The sequence below is a fragment of the Canis lupus genome, chromosome 21, assembly GCF_048164855.1.
Source record: "Canis lupus baileyi chromosome 21, mCanLup2.hap1, whole genome shotgun sequence".
NCBI classification, from domain to species: Eukaryota; Metazoa; Chordata; class Mammalia; order Carnivora; family Canidae; genus Canis; species Canis lupus.
Window position 1 is genome coordinate 14770840 of NC_132858.1, and position 16016 is coordinate 14786855.

The 16016-nt window shown below is 40.6% G+C and overlaps 1 protein-coding gene across 1 annotated transcript; it reads left to right on the top strand.

Moving 5' to 3' along the window:
* The first annotated feature begins 5124 nt into the window (after positions 1–5124).
* LOC140613315 (olfactory receptor 4S1-like) lies at positions 5125–6054 on the top strand. Its single transcript, XM_072791852.1, has one exon. The coding sequence runs from the start codon at positions 5125–5127 to the stop codon at positions 6052–6054; it is 930 nt and encodes a 309-aa protein (XP_072647953.1).
* Positions 6055–16016: the final 9962 nt, after the last annotated feature.

The window sequence follows — 16016 nt, forward strand, 5'->3', positions numbered from 1 at the left end:
ATTTCTGCTATTATTTATTTGGGTCGTTTCTCTTTTTTCCTGGTGAGTCTGGCTAAGAGTTTTTTTTTAACTTTGTTTATTTTTTTTTCAAAGAACCAGCTGTTGGTTTCATTGTCGTTTTTGTTTTTCTTTTCGTTTGTTATTATTATTATTATTATTATTATTATTATTAGTCTCTGTCATTTCTTTCTGCTGTGATCTTTATTATTTCCTTTGTTCTTCTCACCTTCGGTTTTCTTTGTTCTTTTTCTAGTTCCTTTAGATATAAGATGAGATTGTTTACTTGTTAGTTTTTTTTTCTTGTTTCTTGAGGTAGTCCTGTATTGCTATATACTTCCTTCTCAGAATTATTTTCACTGTGTCCTGGAGATGTTTTTTTTTTTTTTTAAGAGGCTCATTACCAGCTTAGTTGTCACAGCTTCTTCTTCTTTTTTATAAATTTATTTTTTTATTGGTGTTCAATTTGCCAACATATAGAATAACACCCAGTGCTCATCCCGTCAAGTGCCCCCCTCAGTGCCCATCACCCAGTCACCCCCACCCCCCGCCCACCTCCCTTTCTACCACCCCTAGTTCGTTTCCCAGAGTTAGAGTCTCTCATGTTCTGTCTCCCTTTCTGATATTTCCCACTCATTTTTTCTCCTTTCCCCTTTATTCCCTTTCACTATTTTTTATATTCCCCAAATGAATGAGACCATATAATGTTTGTCGTTCTCCAACTGACTTATTTCACTCAGCATAATACCCTCCAGTTCCATCCATGTTGAAGCAAATGGTGGGTATTTGTCATTTCTAATGGCTGAGTAATATTCCATTGTATACATAGACCACAGCTTTATCCATTCATCTTTCGATGGACACCGAGGCTCCTTCCACAGTTTGGCTATTGTGGACATTGCTGATAGAAACATTGGAGTGCAGGTGGCCCGGCGCTTCACTGCATCTGTATCTTTGTGGTAAATCCCCAGTAGTGCAATTGCTGGGTCATAGGGCAGATCTTTTTTAACTCTTTGAGGAACCTCCACACAGTTTTCCAGAGTGGCTGCACCAGTTCACATTCCCACCAACAGTGCAAGAGGGTTCCCCCTTTCTCCACATCTTCTCCAACATTGGTTTTTTCCTGCCTTGTTAATTTTCCCCATTCTCACTGGTGTGAGGAGGTATCTCATTGTGGTTTTGATTTGTATTTCCCTAGTGGCAGTGATAAAGGGAGCATTTTCTCAGGTGCTTGTTGGCCATGTCTATGTCTTCCCCTGTGAGATTTCTGTTCATGTCTTTTGCCCATTTTATGATTGGATTGTTTGTTTCTTTGCTGTTGAGTTTAATAAGTTCTTTATAGATCTTGGAAACTAGCCCTTTATCTGATACGTCATTTGCAAATATCTTCTCCCATTCTGTAGGTTGTCTTTTAGTTTTGTTGACTGTTTCTTTTGCTGTGCAGAAGCTTCTTATCTTGATGAAGTCCCAATAGTTCATTTTTGCTTTGTTTCTCTTGCCTTCATAGATGTATCTTGCAAGAAGTTGCTGTGTTCAAGTTCAAAAAGTGTGTTGCCTGTGTTCTCTAGGATTTTGATGGAATCTTGTCTCACATTTAGATCTTTCATCCATTTTGAGTTTATCTTTGTGTATGGTGCAAGAGAGTGGTCTAGTTTCATTCTTCTGCATGTGGATGTCCAATTTTCCCAGCAACATTTATTGAAGAGATGGTCTTTTTTCCAGTGGATAGTCTTTCCTCCTTTGTCGAATATTAGTTGACCATAAAGTTGCGGGTCCACTTCTGGATTCTCTTGTCCTGGATATTTTGGATTGTTGTGTTTTCATTTTCATTTGTTTCCAAGTCTTTTTAAAATTTCTCCTTTGACTGCTTCAGTAACCCACTGCTGTTTGGTTTCATGTTCCTCGTCTCTAGGTTTTTGTGCTTTTTCCAGATTTTTTTTTCTTGTGATGTATTCTAGTTTCATCATGTTTTGGTCAGAAAAAGTGCATGGGGGATCCCTGGGTGGCTCAGCAGTTTAGCGCCTGCCTTTGGCCCAGGGCGCGATCCTGGAGTCCCGGATCGAATCCCACGTCGGGCTCCCGGTGCATGGAGCCTGCTTCTTCTCCCTCTGCCTATGTCTCTGCCTCTCTCTCTCTCTCTCTCTGTGTGACTATCATAAATAAATAAAAACTAAAAAAAAAAAAAAGAAAAAGTGCTTGGTATATCAGGCTTTGTAAACTTATTGAGGCATGTTTGTGTTCGAATATGTGATCTATTCTGAAAATGTTCCCTGTGCTCTTCAAAAGAATATGTATGCTATTGCTCTTAATGAAATGTTTTGTACATGTCATGTCCTTATGGTCCAATATGTCATCAAAGCATTGTTTCCTTTTTGGTTTTCTGTCTGATGATCTCTCCATTTAAGTGGAGTGTTAATGCCCCCTATTATTATTGTATTACAATCATTTTCTCCCATTATGTCTGTTAATATTTGCTTTATGTGTTTAGGTGCTCCAATGATGGGTGTGTATTAATTTTCAATTGTTAAGTTCTCTTGTTGGTTGATTTCTTTATCATTCTATAATGCCCTTTTTTGTCTCTCATTACTGTCTTTGTTTTATCATACTTTGTATGATAAAGTATTGCCTCATGGCTTTTATTCCACTTCTACTTGTGTGGTGAATATTTTTCCAACACTTCACTTTCAATGTGTATGCATCTTTAGGTCTGAATTTCTTGCAGGCAGCAAAGAGATGTATCTTCTTTTTTTTTTTATCTTCTTTTTTAATACATTCCTCTACTCTGTGTATTTTGATTGGAACATTTAGGCCAATTACATTTAAAGTAATTATTAATAGGTATGTAATTATTGCCATTAAAAATTATTTTTTTGTAGTTCTTTGTTCTTTTCTTTTTCTCTTGCTCTCTTTCTTTGTGATTGATGATACCTAGTGTTTTGTTTGGCATTCCTTTATTTTTTTGTATCTTTCAAAGGTTTTGAGTTCATGGTTATCATGAGATTCATAATAGAGAATCCTAAATAAATAGCAGTGCATATTAATTTGATGGTCATTTAATTTCAAACACATTCTTTTTTTAAAAAATATTTTATTTATTTATTCATGAGAGACACAAAGAGAGAGGCAGATACATAGTTAGAGGGAGAAGAAGGTACCCTGCAGGGAGCCTGATGCAAAACTTGGTCCCAGGACCCTGGTATTCTGCCCTGGGCTGAAGGTAGATGCTTAACTACTGAGCCTTCCAGGTGTCCCTCAAAAACATTCTTTTTTTTTTTTTTTTTAAAGATTTTATTTATTTATTCATGAGAGACACACACACACACAGAGGGGCAGAGACACAGGCAGAGGGAGAAGCAGACTCCATGCATGGAGTCCAATGTGAAATTCAATCCCAGGTCTCCGTGATCAGGCCCTGAGCTGAAGGCAGATGCTCAACTGCTGAGCCACCTTGGCGTCCCTCTCAAACACATTCTATATTAAAAAAGAAACAAACAGAAAAAGGATAAATCTTTCTTCTTCTTGTTCTATCTCTTCAAGTCTTACTCCCTTCTCCACATTTTATGTATATACTGTCATATTTTACATCTTTTTATTCACAGTGTTCTAGTATCTAATTATGGTATTTCTTTTCCACCTAAAGAAGTCCCTTTAACATTTCCTGTAAGGCTAGTTTAGTGATGATAAACTCTTTACCTTTTGTTGGTCTGAGAAAATTTTTATCTTGAGCCAGTCTGGTTTGACCTGGCTTCTTGTGGCTTTGTTTTGGAACACTATCAGGAGGATGGGCCTCTGACTTTCCCACTAGCTGGCCAGAACTTCTTTGCTGACCTCCAGATATCCTGTTAGAACTTAAGTACCTGCTTAAAACACTAGTTGCTCTTTTAAACCAAGGCTTTTTTTCTGTGACCAAAGATAGAGGGATCTGTTCTCAGGCCTTGGGTACTATACCTCCCTACTCCCACTTAGAGCATCAAAGGTGGGGTTCCCTTTGTACTATGTCTCTGTCTCTCTTGGTGTCTCTTGCCATTCTATATTAGATTGTTCAGGAGCTGTTGAGTCAGCCCTCAGTTCTTCTGGAATTGTTCTAAGTATAATTTGGTGTGTTCTGTGGAGGAGGTGGGACCAGTCTTTCTGTGTCACCATCTTGAACTGGAAATCTGCCTGTTTTTTTTTTAACTTTGAAACTGAGGTCCTGAAAAGTTAATTGATTTGCCAAAGTCCACAGTTAGTATATAGTGTAGCTGGGACCTTGTGATGTAGTGGTTTATGATTAGAAGTACGTACTTGGTCTTTGTCCCTATTTGTAGCACATGGCTTCTAAAACCCTTGAATTTCCTGAGTGGTGAGAGAGATCAGGGTGTCTTTCATTATGTTAATGAGGTGACCTTTGGAATGCCCCTAGGTCATGTGAGGTTGGGGGATGAGTGGATGGGGAACCAACCCTGTGATTGCAGGGTTCTACCTCTGGAACCTGAGGGAGGAAAGAGGGACTAATGGTTGAATGACGGCCAATGGCCAATGATTTAAACACTCATGCCTAAGTACTGCTTCATAAAAAATCCAAAGGCTGAGGTTTAGAGAGATTCCAGGTTGGTGAACAGGTGGAGAATGATGCTGTCAGAGAGCATGTAAATTCCATGCCCTTACCACAAATCTTGCCTTATGCATCTCTTCCATCTGGCTATTCCTGAGTTATATCTTTTTATAATAAATCTTCTGAATTCTGTGAGCTGCTCTAGCAAATGAATCAAACAGAAGGAAGGGGTCACTGGAATCTTTGATCAATAGACATTATCAGAAGCACAGTTGATGATCTGGGTTGCAACTGGCATTTGGAATACAGAACAGCGGCCAGTCTTGTGGGCTGAACCCTTAACCGGTAGGATCTGAAACTGTCTCCAGGTACATAGTGTCAGAACTGAGTTGAATTGTAGGACACCTTGTTGGTTTCTGAGAATTGCTTTAGGTGTGGGGAACTCTTCTCCCTCAATTGTAGTTAGGTGTTAGAATCATTATTAGTCCTGAATACAGTATTCTGATTTCCCCGATTTGGGAAACTTTCTAATATCATATAATTTATGTCCTTGCAGAGCTAACTACTTTGTCAGTGCTCAGGGCAGAGAAGCCATGGGAACCAAGAACAACGTGACTGAATTTGTGTTGTTCGGCCTTTTCCAGAGCAGGGAGATGCAGCTTGTGTGCTTTGTGGTCTTCTCCCTCTTCCACGTGCTCACTGTCCTGGGGAACCTTCTGGTCATCATCATCATCAATGCCAGCAAGACCCTGAATTCTCCCATGTATTTCTTCCTCAGCCACCTGTCTTTTGCGGACATGTGCTATCCATCTGCTACCACACCCAAGATGATTGCTAACAGTTTCATGGAGCGAAAGACCATCTCCTTCAATGGCTGCATGACCCAGCTCTTTTCTGCCCACTTCTTTGGTTGCACTGAGATCTTTCTCCTCACAGCTATGGCCTATGACCGCTATGTGGCCATCTGTAGGCCCCTGCACTACACGGCTATCATGGATCGGTGGAAGTGTGGTCTGCTGGCAGGGGCCTCCTGGGTGGGTGGCTTTCTGCATTCCATCCTACAGACCCTCCTCACAGTCCAGCTGCCCTTTTGTGGGCCTAATGAGATTGACAACTTCTTCTGTGATGTTCATCCCTTGCTGAAGCTGGCCTGTGCTGACACTTATTTGGTGGGGCTCATTGTGATGGTCAACAGTAGTATGATCACTTTGGGGTCCTTTATCATCCTTATCATCTCCTACATGGTCATCTTACTGAACCTGAGAAACCAGTCATCTGAGGGCTGGCGTAAGGCTCTCTCTACATGTGGCTCACACATCATCACTGTTCTTTTGGTCCTTCTGCCCCCCATGTTCATGTATACTCGTCCCTCCACCACCCTGGCTGCTGACAAACTTGTCATCCTTTTTAACATTGTCATGCCACCTTTGCTGAACCCTCTGATCTACACTTTGAGGAACAATGAGGTGAAAAATGCAATGAGGAAACTGTTTAGAGTAGAGGGGAGCATGGGGGAGAAGTGACATCTAGGGAATCAAATCCAGCCTGGATCTTGGGGGACTTCCCATCTTCTTGTAACATCTCCAATTTAATGCTTGTAATGACAACCGTAATAATAATAATAATAATAATAATAATAATAATAATGATAATATTAATAATAGTCATCATCATCATCATCATCTCACATACTCCTTCAACCCTTCATTCATTAAATATTGAGTGTCTGCAATGAGTGAGGCACTGCAATGAGTGAGACACAAATAAAAGCAAGATGTAATCTTTCCCTCAAGGGGGTTACAGTCCAGGAGGGCTCATTCAGGAAACCTCTGAGGTCTATGAATGAAGGAACATCCCGGAAAGTTGAATACATCATCTATACCATGGAAAATAATACTCGATATTTCCTTTATTGTGGCTATACAGTGCTCAATGAGATTTATTCTCTTCTCTCATGATATTCAAGGTATTTTACTCGAAGTCCTTCATTTCCAGTTTTCAGCAGGTAGATTAATAAATAAGTGTAGAGATATTATAGATTTACACAAAGTCACCAAGTAAGTTGTGAGCCAGGGGAGAGCACAATCCAGTTCCCCTAAGTCAGCTTTCAGGGCTCTCCTGACCTCAAAACTCCTTCCACAATGATTGTGTGCAAATTAATAAGAGGAGATCTTTTGAAAATGGAGTCAAGGGCACAGCAGGGCAGGTGCTCATGCCCTACCTACCACTGTCCTCAAATACTGAGTCTGCAGGGAAAGACCACCTTGCTTGCCAATACTGATGTGAGAAACAAAGGGAGAAGGGAATAGATAAAATAAATGTCCTCAAAACCTGCCATCCATTGACAAGTACTTGAGGGAGTATAAGAGTATAAGATTCCCTCAGGAAGCTCTCAACTGCCTTAAAGCCTTTCTAGAGGGAAAAATAACCTTGGTGTAAGATAGCAAGGCCTCTGGTATTCTAGGAGTCTTCTCTGGCACATGAAAATCCTTGTGGAACTTCCTTATCTTTACTTCTCCCAGTCCCAAAGTATATAATCAGTTGCCCCTCACAATCTTGGGGCAGCTAGAGGCCTCAGCTCTTTCTGCCTATGGGTCCTGTCCCCTTGCATTAATAAAATCACTTTTTTTTTAAACCAAACACATTTGGAGAATTCTTTCTTGGCCAGCAACTCTGCAACCCAACAACACTACTCCAAAAACATATCAATACTACTTTACTATTCCAGTAGGAGTTAGAAAGGATTTCCATCTCCAGGGCAGCAGTTCAGGCAATGGGAGACCGTCACAGATCAGCCAATGAAAGAACCTATGCTTAGCACTCCTAATTTACTCCAATGAACTTTGTGTGTATAATAGCCACCCCATCCATTCCTTTATAAAAGTGTTGTAATGCATAATGCTAGCCTCAGCTTTTTAGGAGTAAACCCACTTTTGCTGGCAGGAAAACTAGCATTTTTATTTCAAGTTTAAAAATGGAGTGAATGGACACTGAGTAGGTTGGACCAGGAAGTTTTGAAGGACCAAGGGTTCATGGTGAGCTGTGGGATGGAGAGCAGAGCCAGGGAAAGCAAGTTGTTAGCACTTCTCTCTTTCTAGAGGAGCAGAGACTGTGGTCCCCAGTAATCCCCCTCTGTCTTCATTTTTGCTGCTAGAGGGAGCTAAGCTGGATGGAATTAGGAGAGCTGCTCTGGATGTCTCAATGAATGTTGGTTTGCAAACCATCCCTTGTAAATGGAGGGCAGGGAGAGACGCAAGAAAGAGGTTGACCCCTCCAGATTAGTTGGTGGCAGGTGTAATGAGCAAGGGGAGTTACCTAGGAGGCTGTCTTAAGTGGCACCCAGACCAGTAGATCTCTGCACCCACTGCCAGAATTAGAAGTTGAAACAGAGACCGTACTCAGGTCAGTCCAGATAGTCTGACTAATTCCTTACTCTCTCAGAGTGAGTGCTTGTGATGTAGTTTGGAATAAAAGTGAGGTGTGGTGGGATGAGGTCCTGAGTCCAAAACCAAGAAATAAATCTTGAGACATCTTTCCTACAAAATGGTAGTTTTATTAAGGCACGGAGATAGGACTCATGGGCAGGAGGAGCTGTTGTCCCCCTGGGTTGTGAAGGGTGGTGAATATACACTTGGTATTTGGGGGAGGTAAGGAAAAGGGAGACTTTCAAAAGAATTTTCATGTGCTAAAGTGGACCTACAAATACTGGAGACCTGGCCATTGTCAAGCTAAGGTGGCTTTTCTCTCTAGCAGGATATTAGCATTAGACAGTTGGGAGCTTCCTGGAGGAACATGACCCTCCTTTCCCTTCAAGGTTCTTTCAATGGGCTGCAGGTTATAAGGACATATGAGTGTCTCTGTTTTCTTCTGGAAGCTAGGTTATTGATAAAATGCTTTGTTCTTGTGAAACACTAAAACATTTATAAACTGAGGGAGACTCATGTCTTGCAGGATTGTGATCTCTATAAGTTAACTATTTTTTTTTTTCTTTTCCTTAGCTTTAGGGCAGCCAGGAGTGCCTGAGGAATGTCACACTTGGTGGTGGTGGGGTGGGTGGGGGTTGGGTTGCAGGGTGTCAGCTTCTGCTTTGTCCTCAGCTCTTCTTCTGTTCCTTCATTTGGAAGTGGCTGTGTCTGTGGGACAGTGGGCAGATGGAACATTCCAAGGAGAGACAGTGTTGGGAAGCCTCTAATTGCCTGGATCTAGCTGGAAAGCCACCCAGTGGCCATGGCCTGTCAAGGACCTCCAACTTCCTCCTCTGACAATAGGTCATTCACTCCTGTTGGATGTCAGTTTCCACATTTAGAAAGGAGACAGTAACAATACCAGCTTCAGAAGGTTGGTCTGTAAAGTGCTGTGTCAGAGTCTGTTGTGTAGGTGGCTGCCACAGTTTCTTTATGCCCTTTTCTTCTGTCTTCCTTTTTTTTTTTTTAAAGATTTATTTATTTATTTATTTATTTATTTATTTATTTATTTATTTATTTATTTATGATAGACACAGAGAGAGAGAGGCAGAGACACAGGAGGAGGGAGAAGCAGGCTCCATGCCAGGAGCCCAATGTGGGACTCGATCCCGGGACTCCAGGATCGCGTCCTAGGCCAAAGGCAGGCGCTAAACCGCTGAGCCACCCAGGGATCCCCTCTTCTGTCTTCCTATTCCCCGTGTTGTGTTCCTACCGTTTCTCCTAAATACCAGATGGATTCATTCTCTCCTTAAATGTGTATTAATCATCTATCAGGCGGTAAGTATTTTCTTTCACTTTTTTTTTCTGTCTGGGTTTGTGTTTATTCAGTGTGGGGCACCCAGCCACTGAGGTGAGAGTGTGGACTAGGGTGGAGCCTGGGGCGAGGTGATAGTGTTCCTGAGACATTGACTCCTAAACATGAAGGCCCACCTCTGACAGCCTATTTCTAGAAGGCTGATCCTTTCTAGAAGGCTGCAGGGTGGTGGGGCGGTAGTGGACAGCAGTGGCCTGATCCTTGCAGGGCAACCCTTGTAAATAGTGTATATTCTCCAAATTATCCTCTAATTATAAATGTAAGCTTATTTCCTTAGATCATTATCTAGAGACTGCCAGAAAGGTGGGTAGGATGACAAGGGGTTTTTTTGCTCCTGTTCCTTGCTTTCAATTCCTAGAGAAGGGAGGACGCGCAGTGTACGGTTTCTTCCAGGCCCAGGGCACCTGCCTTCAGGGCTCTTTACTGTAGACGAGCAGATCTGCTTCCTAGGGTCCTGCTTATTGTCCCCCTCCCTTCACACCTTCCCATGTTTCCAAGTCAGCTTTCCTGCAAGAAGAAATCCTGACAAAAAAAGGTCTTTTGTCAAGGGTCAAGAGTTGAATTGGGGGTGGGGGAATGGATGCATCTGAAGCAAAGAATGCAGGTGCCCAGATGTGCTCCCCTGAGATGTTTCTCTGATAACGTCCCTAATCATGTCAGAGAGATGAGCCATTTGCCAAGAACTTGGCCCAAGGCTTGAGAAGACTGAAAGGGCCCTGCCCTGCCCTGCCTAACTTCCTTAGCTCACACCTCAGCTTTGCTAAGAGCCAGTGAAGGTGTCATTGAAGAACAGGTCTTGGGCTTTCTGCTACCTCTAGCCCCTTTCCTTTCTGCTCTGTGTCCTTCCCTGTGTCCTTTGGAGAGACACCAAACTCTCCACCTGGATGGGAAGGTGAAGGAAGGAAGGATGGGAGGGAGGGAGGCAGGTAAGAAGGGAGGGAGGGTCAGTCCTGGTGCTTTTGCTGGGCAGGAATGGAGGGACAGCAGAATAGAAGCAGGCAAGAATCCTAGAATCCTTGTGTTCCTGAAGCTTATATTTATGAGTGTGTTAACAGTTACTGAATCCTCCAGGATGCCAGACACTATGGGAATGTGTTTAGTGAGTTGTTGTCTCTGGACTATGAACTGCTCAAGAGTTTCTCAGTTTTGTTTTATCCCCTCTTAGATGGGACAGGATGACTGTGGCTACAGGATCTGGGTGTTTCTCTCCCTCCAGGTTAGTCTCTGGGAAAACCCCAGCAGGCTAGGTGCTGGTTAACTAGTTTCTCCTGAGTGCAGGCCTTGTGAAGAGCAGGTGCTCTGGTCTGTTTAAAAATGGTTCCTTTTTTGTTCCCCGCTGGTATCACGAGGGGATTTTTCTCTGAAACTTACCATTGGAATCTAGTCGAGCTCCTGTACATAAATCTCAGACTATTGGGGGTGGGGGAGGCTCCTTTACTGGGTTCCTATGGAGCATGTAGCTCCCAGACTGGTCCACGCTGAGCCTCTAGTAATTCAACTATTCTAGTTTAAGTTTCCCAACCCCAGCACAGATTCCTGTAGTAGTTTCCACCCACGAGTCTCTGCCCTGGGAAGTGGCAACCCCTGTGTTTTTCTATCTTCTCCCCAGTCTTGGGGGTGGTGGTTTGCCCTATGTTGTCCTCCTTAAGGATCCAAGAAGAGTTGTTGACTTTTCATTCTATTCAGCTTTTTTACCTAGGATGGAGTGGTGACTTCCAAGTTCCTGAAGTGGAGACTGAAGTGGAATCTCTGTGTTTTGACTGTAGTACAACAACCTTTAATCCTTACAACAACCTCACGAAGTAGGTTATTAATCAGGTTATTCACCAGAAGTGTGATCAGTGTTGGGTGAGGATGGTAGCATTGAAAAAACTTTGTGTTCCATCTGATGCCTAACACAAATGCAAATGTTACTCCTGACCATGAGAATCATAGCAATAAAGCAGCAATTGACACCAAAATATTCAAACCAAAACAACAAAATATTCTGAGGAGTTTTCATATATCAGCTTAATGCGTGTTGAATAAATCACCTGTCTTTAAAAGTCCTTGGAAGAATGTGGGAACATGTGTGGCTCTTCAGGTTTGAAGATAAATGGAAGTAGAGAGATATGGGCTAAGTTACTTACATAGGGTCACATACAAGGACTTCTAATCGCTAGTTAAGTGCCTTTCTACTGCTGCCTTCACAGAACATTTTAAAATTGATGTTTGTTTAATGTGTGTGGACACGTACCCATATATATATGTTCATGTAGGTGAAGACAGGTGTATAAGGGCATATATAGGACATGTATAAACATGGGTCTGTAATTACTGGAGAAGATTCACATACCAGGTACAATTTCAAAGTATAGATAGTAAGTGCTTATGTGCACTAGTATTATTCCCTTGGCGTCTTGAAATTCTCCTCTCTTTTTTGTGAACATTCAAGCACTTACATAAGATTCTGAGCACAGATTTGAATGGAAAGGGATTATTTAGTAATCTTGTTATCATCCTTAAGTCCTGTTTATAGGAGTTTGTCCAGCTCTTGGAACCATTTTAGGGTGTGGGATGGGGTGCTTGTGTCTTATGGCAGAAGTTTACTGGTCATGCTGAGGTGGGGAAAGAGGAGGAAGTTGAGGTTGGAGAGAACAGTTCATGGACTGCAGGTTGTAGAAATCCAACTATGTTTTAGTTGTGGGTGTGCCATACAGTGTGTGACACAGTGGAAACTGTGCTAGATGGAGAGCCAAGAAACTAGGTTGTAGGTATGGGGTTATGTCTGTCTCCCTGCGTGTTCATGGGCTTCCGTTTCCTGAGGCACACAAATAAAGAGATTGGCTTGAATCCCTAAGGACCTCCATTTCAGATGTCCTGTGAATCTATTAGGTTATTAATCTCTATGCTAAATGTGGGTCAACTTTTTTCCCCCCTTCATTTTACCATTTGTTTCCCTAGGATCAATTTTGGTACGTTTTGTAAAAGAAATTCATATATTTTTCCATAGATTTATGGCCTTGAGACAATTATTTCAAGAGAAAAAACATCAAATTAAGAAGATCTAATTATTTCCCAGTACTCCTCTTCCTTCAGTGAAATCCCACTTTCATGTTCCTACTACAGATTTTCTGGAAGTTATAAATAGATAACGCTCATTTGCTGGACACTCAGCCACTCACTCTTAGGTTTTCTTTCAATCCTAGTTAAAAGCTTTCATTTTCTCAACTGTCATTCACACTCTGGTATGGAATTTCCTCTGCTTGTTGTGGTTGTGGGAAAGGGACTGTGAACTCCTTCTTGGAGGTGGAAAGTGTCCACAGTGAAGGCAGAAAAAGAAATTGGGCTAGAGGTTAGATGCATCCCCACCCCTGCCCTGAAGTGGTATCTTGCATGAAAGTTAGTTTTTCTTACCAACTTTTAAAAATATTTGATACAAAAGGATACATGATATATAATGTATATGTTATCTACATAATTATTTAGTGGACGTCCATGTATCAGATACCCAATCCAATTAGATAGTGAAACATTCCCAGGCGTTTGTATCATAATTGTAAATTTCCATTATTGTTAGTGTTGTTTGTGCCTTAAGAAATCATTTCTTAAGTCAGGGTCAGGATGATATTAACTGATATTTTATTCCAAAGATTTAAAGTTGTACCTTTTCATTTGATTTCTTGTTTTACTTACAATTGATTTCGGGGCATTGTGGAGGAAAGGAACAATTATTTTTTCCATGTGGAAAACCAGATATTCCATTATCATTTATTGAATAATCCTTTTCTCTATTTACCTACATATATGTCATCTTCTGACATATATCAAATTTCTATATTTGCATGAATCTGTTTCTGGGCCAACTCTACACTCTCCATTACTCTGGTTTATTTCTTGATGCCTAATAGGGCAAGTTTCTCTAATGTCTTTTTTTTTTTTTTAGAATATCTTGTCTATTTTGAGTCCATTTATCTTCTAGACAATTTTAAATCTAAATTGTCAAATTCCACAAAAAACTTATTGGGGTTTTGTTTGGAATTGTGTTGTATGTCTATATAGCTTTGGGAAGAACTTACACTCACAGGTATGGGATACCTGTATTTCAGTTATTTGTTAATATAAACAAAGTCCTCTGAAAAACTAAAAGAATAGTGTTCTGTGAGTAATGAATGATTTATTAAACAGTTGTTCCCAGGGAAACTGTAAAGGGAGTAGAGGAAGCAGGATAGGGTGAAAAATATAAACAAGGAATCAGTTTTAGGTGAATTCTGACAGAGGGTCACTTTAGACTGATTTTGCAGGAGAACTCTAGAGTGTAAATTATGCCTGGAGTTTAATTAGATGAAAATGAGTGGAGTTTTGATATTGCCATACTATTTAGACATTAGTTGAGGTTTCTCTGGGGTTGAATTAGAGCATAAATTCCCAGACAGTTTTGTCTAATATAATACAGAAAATCAACTCCATCCCAAGGACAATATGGGGAACTGTTGGCAGTGAAAGTACATGTAGGTTATAGGGTTAAAAAGAAAGGGATATCAAGAAATATGGACAAGGATATGGACAGACCTTGACATTCTTTGCCATATCCTTCTTTATTTTGGTCTATTTCAATTTTTTTTAAGATTTTATTTATTCATGAGAGACACCAGGAGAGAGAGGCAGAGACACAGGCAGAGGGAGAAGCAGGCTTCTTGGAGCCTGATGTGGGACCCAATACCGGACCCTGGGGATCACGTCCAGAGCCAAAGGCAGACACTCAACCGCTGAGTCACTCAGGTGTCCCTACTTTAATGTTTTAAATTGAGTTGATAAATCTGCATCTAGTTCCTTGGATTAAATGTATTCTTAGGAACCTTATGGTTTTGCTGCTATTGTAAATAACATCTTTATTTTTTCCAGCTTTATTTACATATAGTTCTTTATATAATTTGGATATTAACGCTTTATCGGATATACGATTTTTAAATGTTTTCTCTCATTCTGCAGGTTTCTTTTTCATTTTGTTGGTTTCTTTTACTGCGCATAAGATTTTAGTTTGATGTAGTCTCACTTGTTTATTTTTGCATGCGTGCGCGCGTGAGAGAGAGAGAGAGAGAGAGAGAGAGAGAGAGAGAGAGAGAGAAATCCAAACGACATTGTAAAGAATGTCAAGGAGCATTCTCCCAAGTTTTATTTTAGGATTTTTATGGTTTCAAGTCTCATGTTTAAGTCTTTAATCCATTTGAGTCGATATATGTGTATAAGAAGAAGAGCCCAGGTTCCATTTGTTTTGTGTGTAGAGGAATGTGGTTGTCCAGATTTCCAAACACGACTTTATTGAGACTATCCTCTTCCCATTGTATATTGTTGGTGACTTGTCATAACTTAAATACCATGCATGCATGAGTTTTTCCTGGGTTCTGTATTCTGTTCCATTGATCTATGTGTTTGTAATCAAGTTTGAAATAAAAATGATGCTTCCAGCTTTGTTCTTCTGAAGATTGTTTTGGCTATAGAGGTTTTATTTCTTTTCCTACAAATTTTAGGACAGATTTCTATATTTCTGTGCAAAATGTCATTGGAATTATGATGAGAATTGCATTGAATGTGTAGATTACTTTTAGTAGTATGGATATTTTAATAATATTTGTTGTTTCTATCTATGAGAATGGGATATCTTACCATTTATGTGTGTCTCCAATGTTTTTCGTAAATGACTTATAGTTTTTGGTGCACAGATTTCCACCAACTTGGTTAAAATTATTCCTGAGTATTGTATTCTTTTAGATGTAATCATAAAGGGATTTTTTCTTAATTTCTCTTCCAGATAGTTCCGTTAGTGTTTAGATGCACAGTCTAGTTTTTTTTTTTAATGATTTTATTCATTCATGAGAGAGAGAGAGAGAGAGAGAGAAAGAGAAAGAGGCAGAGACACAGGCAGAGGGAGAACCAGGCTCCATGCAGGGAGCCTGACTGTGGGACTCGATCCGGGGTCATCAGGCCCAGGCTGAAGGCAGCACTAAACTGCTGAGCCACCTTGGCTGCCCCCATAATCTAGTTTTGTATATTGATTTTGTATCTTGCAACTTTACTGAATTCATTTATTTGTTCTAACTGTTGTCCACAGAGGGTTTTGTTTATTTCCATACACATTTTAGGACTTTTTAATATTTCTGTGCAAAATGCTATTGGAATTATGATAGAGATTACATTGAGTCTGGAGATTGCTTTGGGTATTATGGATTAAATCAACAAGACTTGCTGAGCATATACTATATGTCAGACATTGATAGAGGGTGAGGCTCTAGGATCTAAGTGACTTATACATGTATCCATGAATGTTAGAATCAGAAGGTATGATGGGGACAATCCAGCTTTGTCATTTTACATAGAAGCAGAGTCAGAGGAGAGCGATAAGCAAAGAGGTGAATGATGTGCTCATGTTAGGAAAGTAATCAGTTATGACCAGAACTAGTGCCCAGCTGTTCTGGCCCCTGTCTAGTGCTTGCTTTCTTAGTAGTCCTTGCTTCTCCATTCCATTCTTAGTAGTTCAGTCTGGAAAAAAGTTCCCTTTATGTCTTTCTTCCACTTAATTCTCTTACTATCTCATTATTGGGTGTCAGGACTTTACAGAAATCTCACCAAACTAATTGAAGTAGATTTTAAACCTTTCCTAATCATAGTTTCTTTGGCAATGTTTCACCCAAGAGAAAATACATTCCATGGGGAAGTTGTTCCCTTG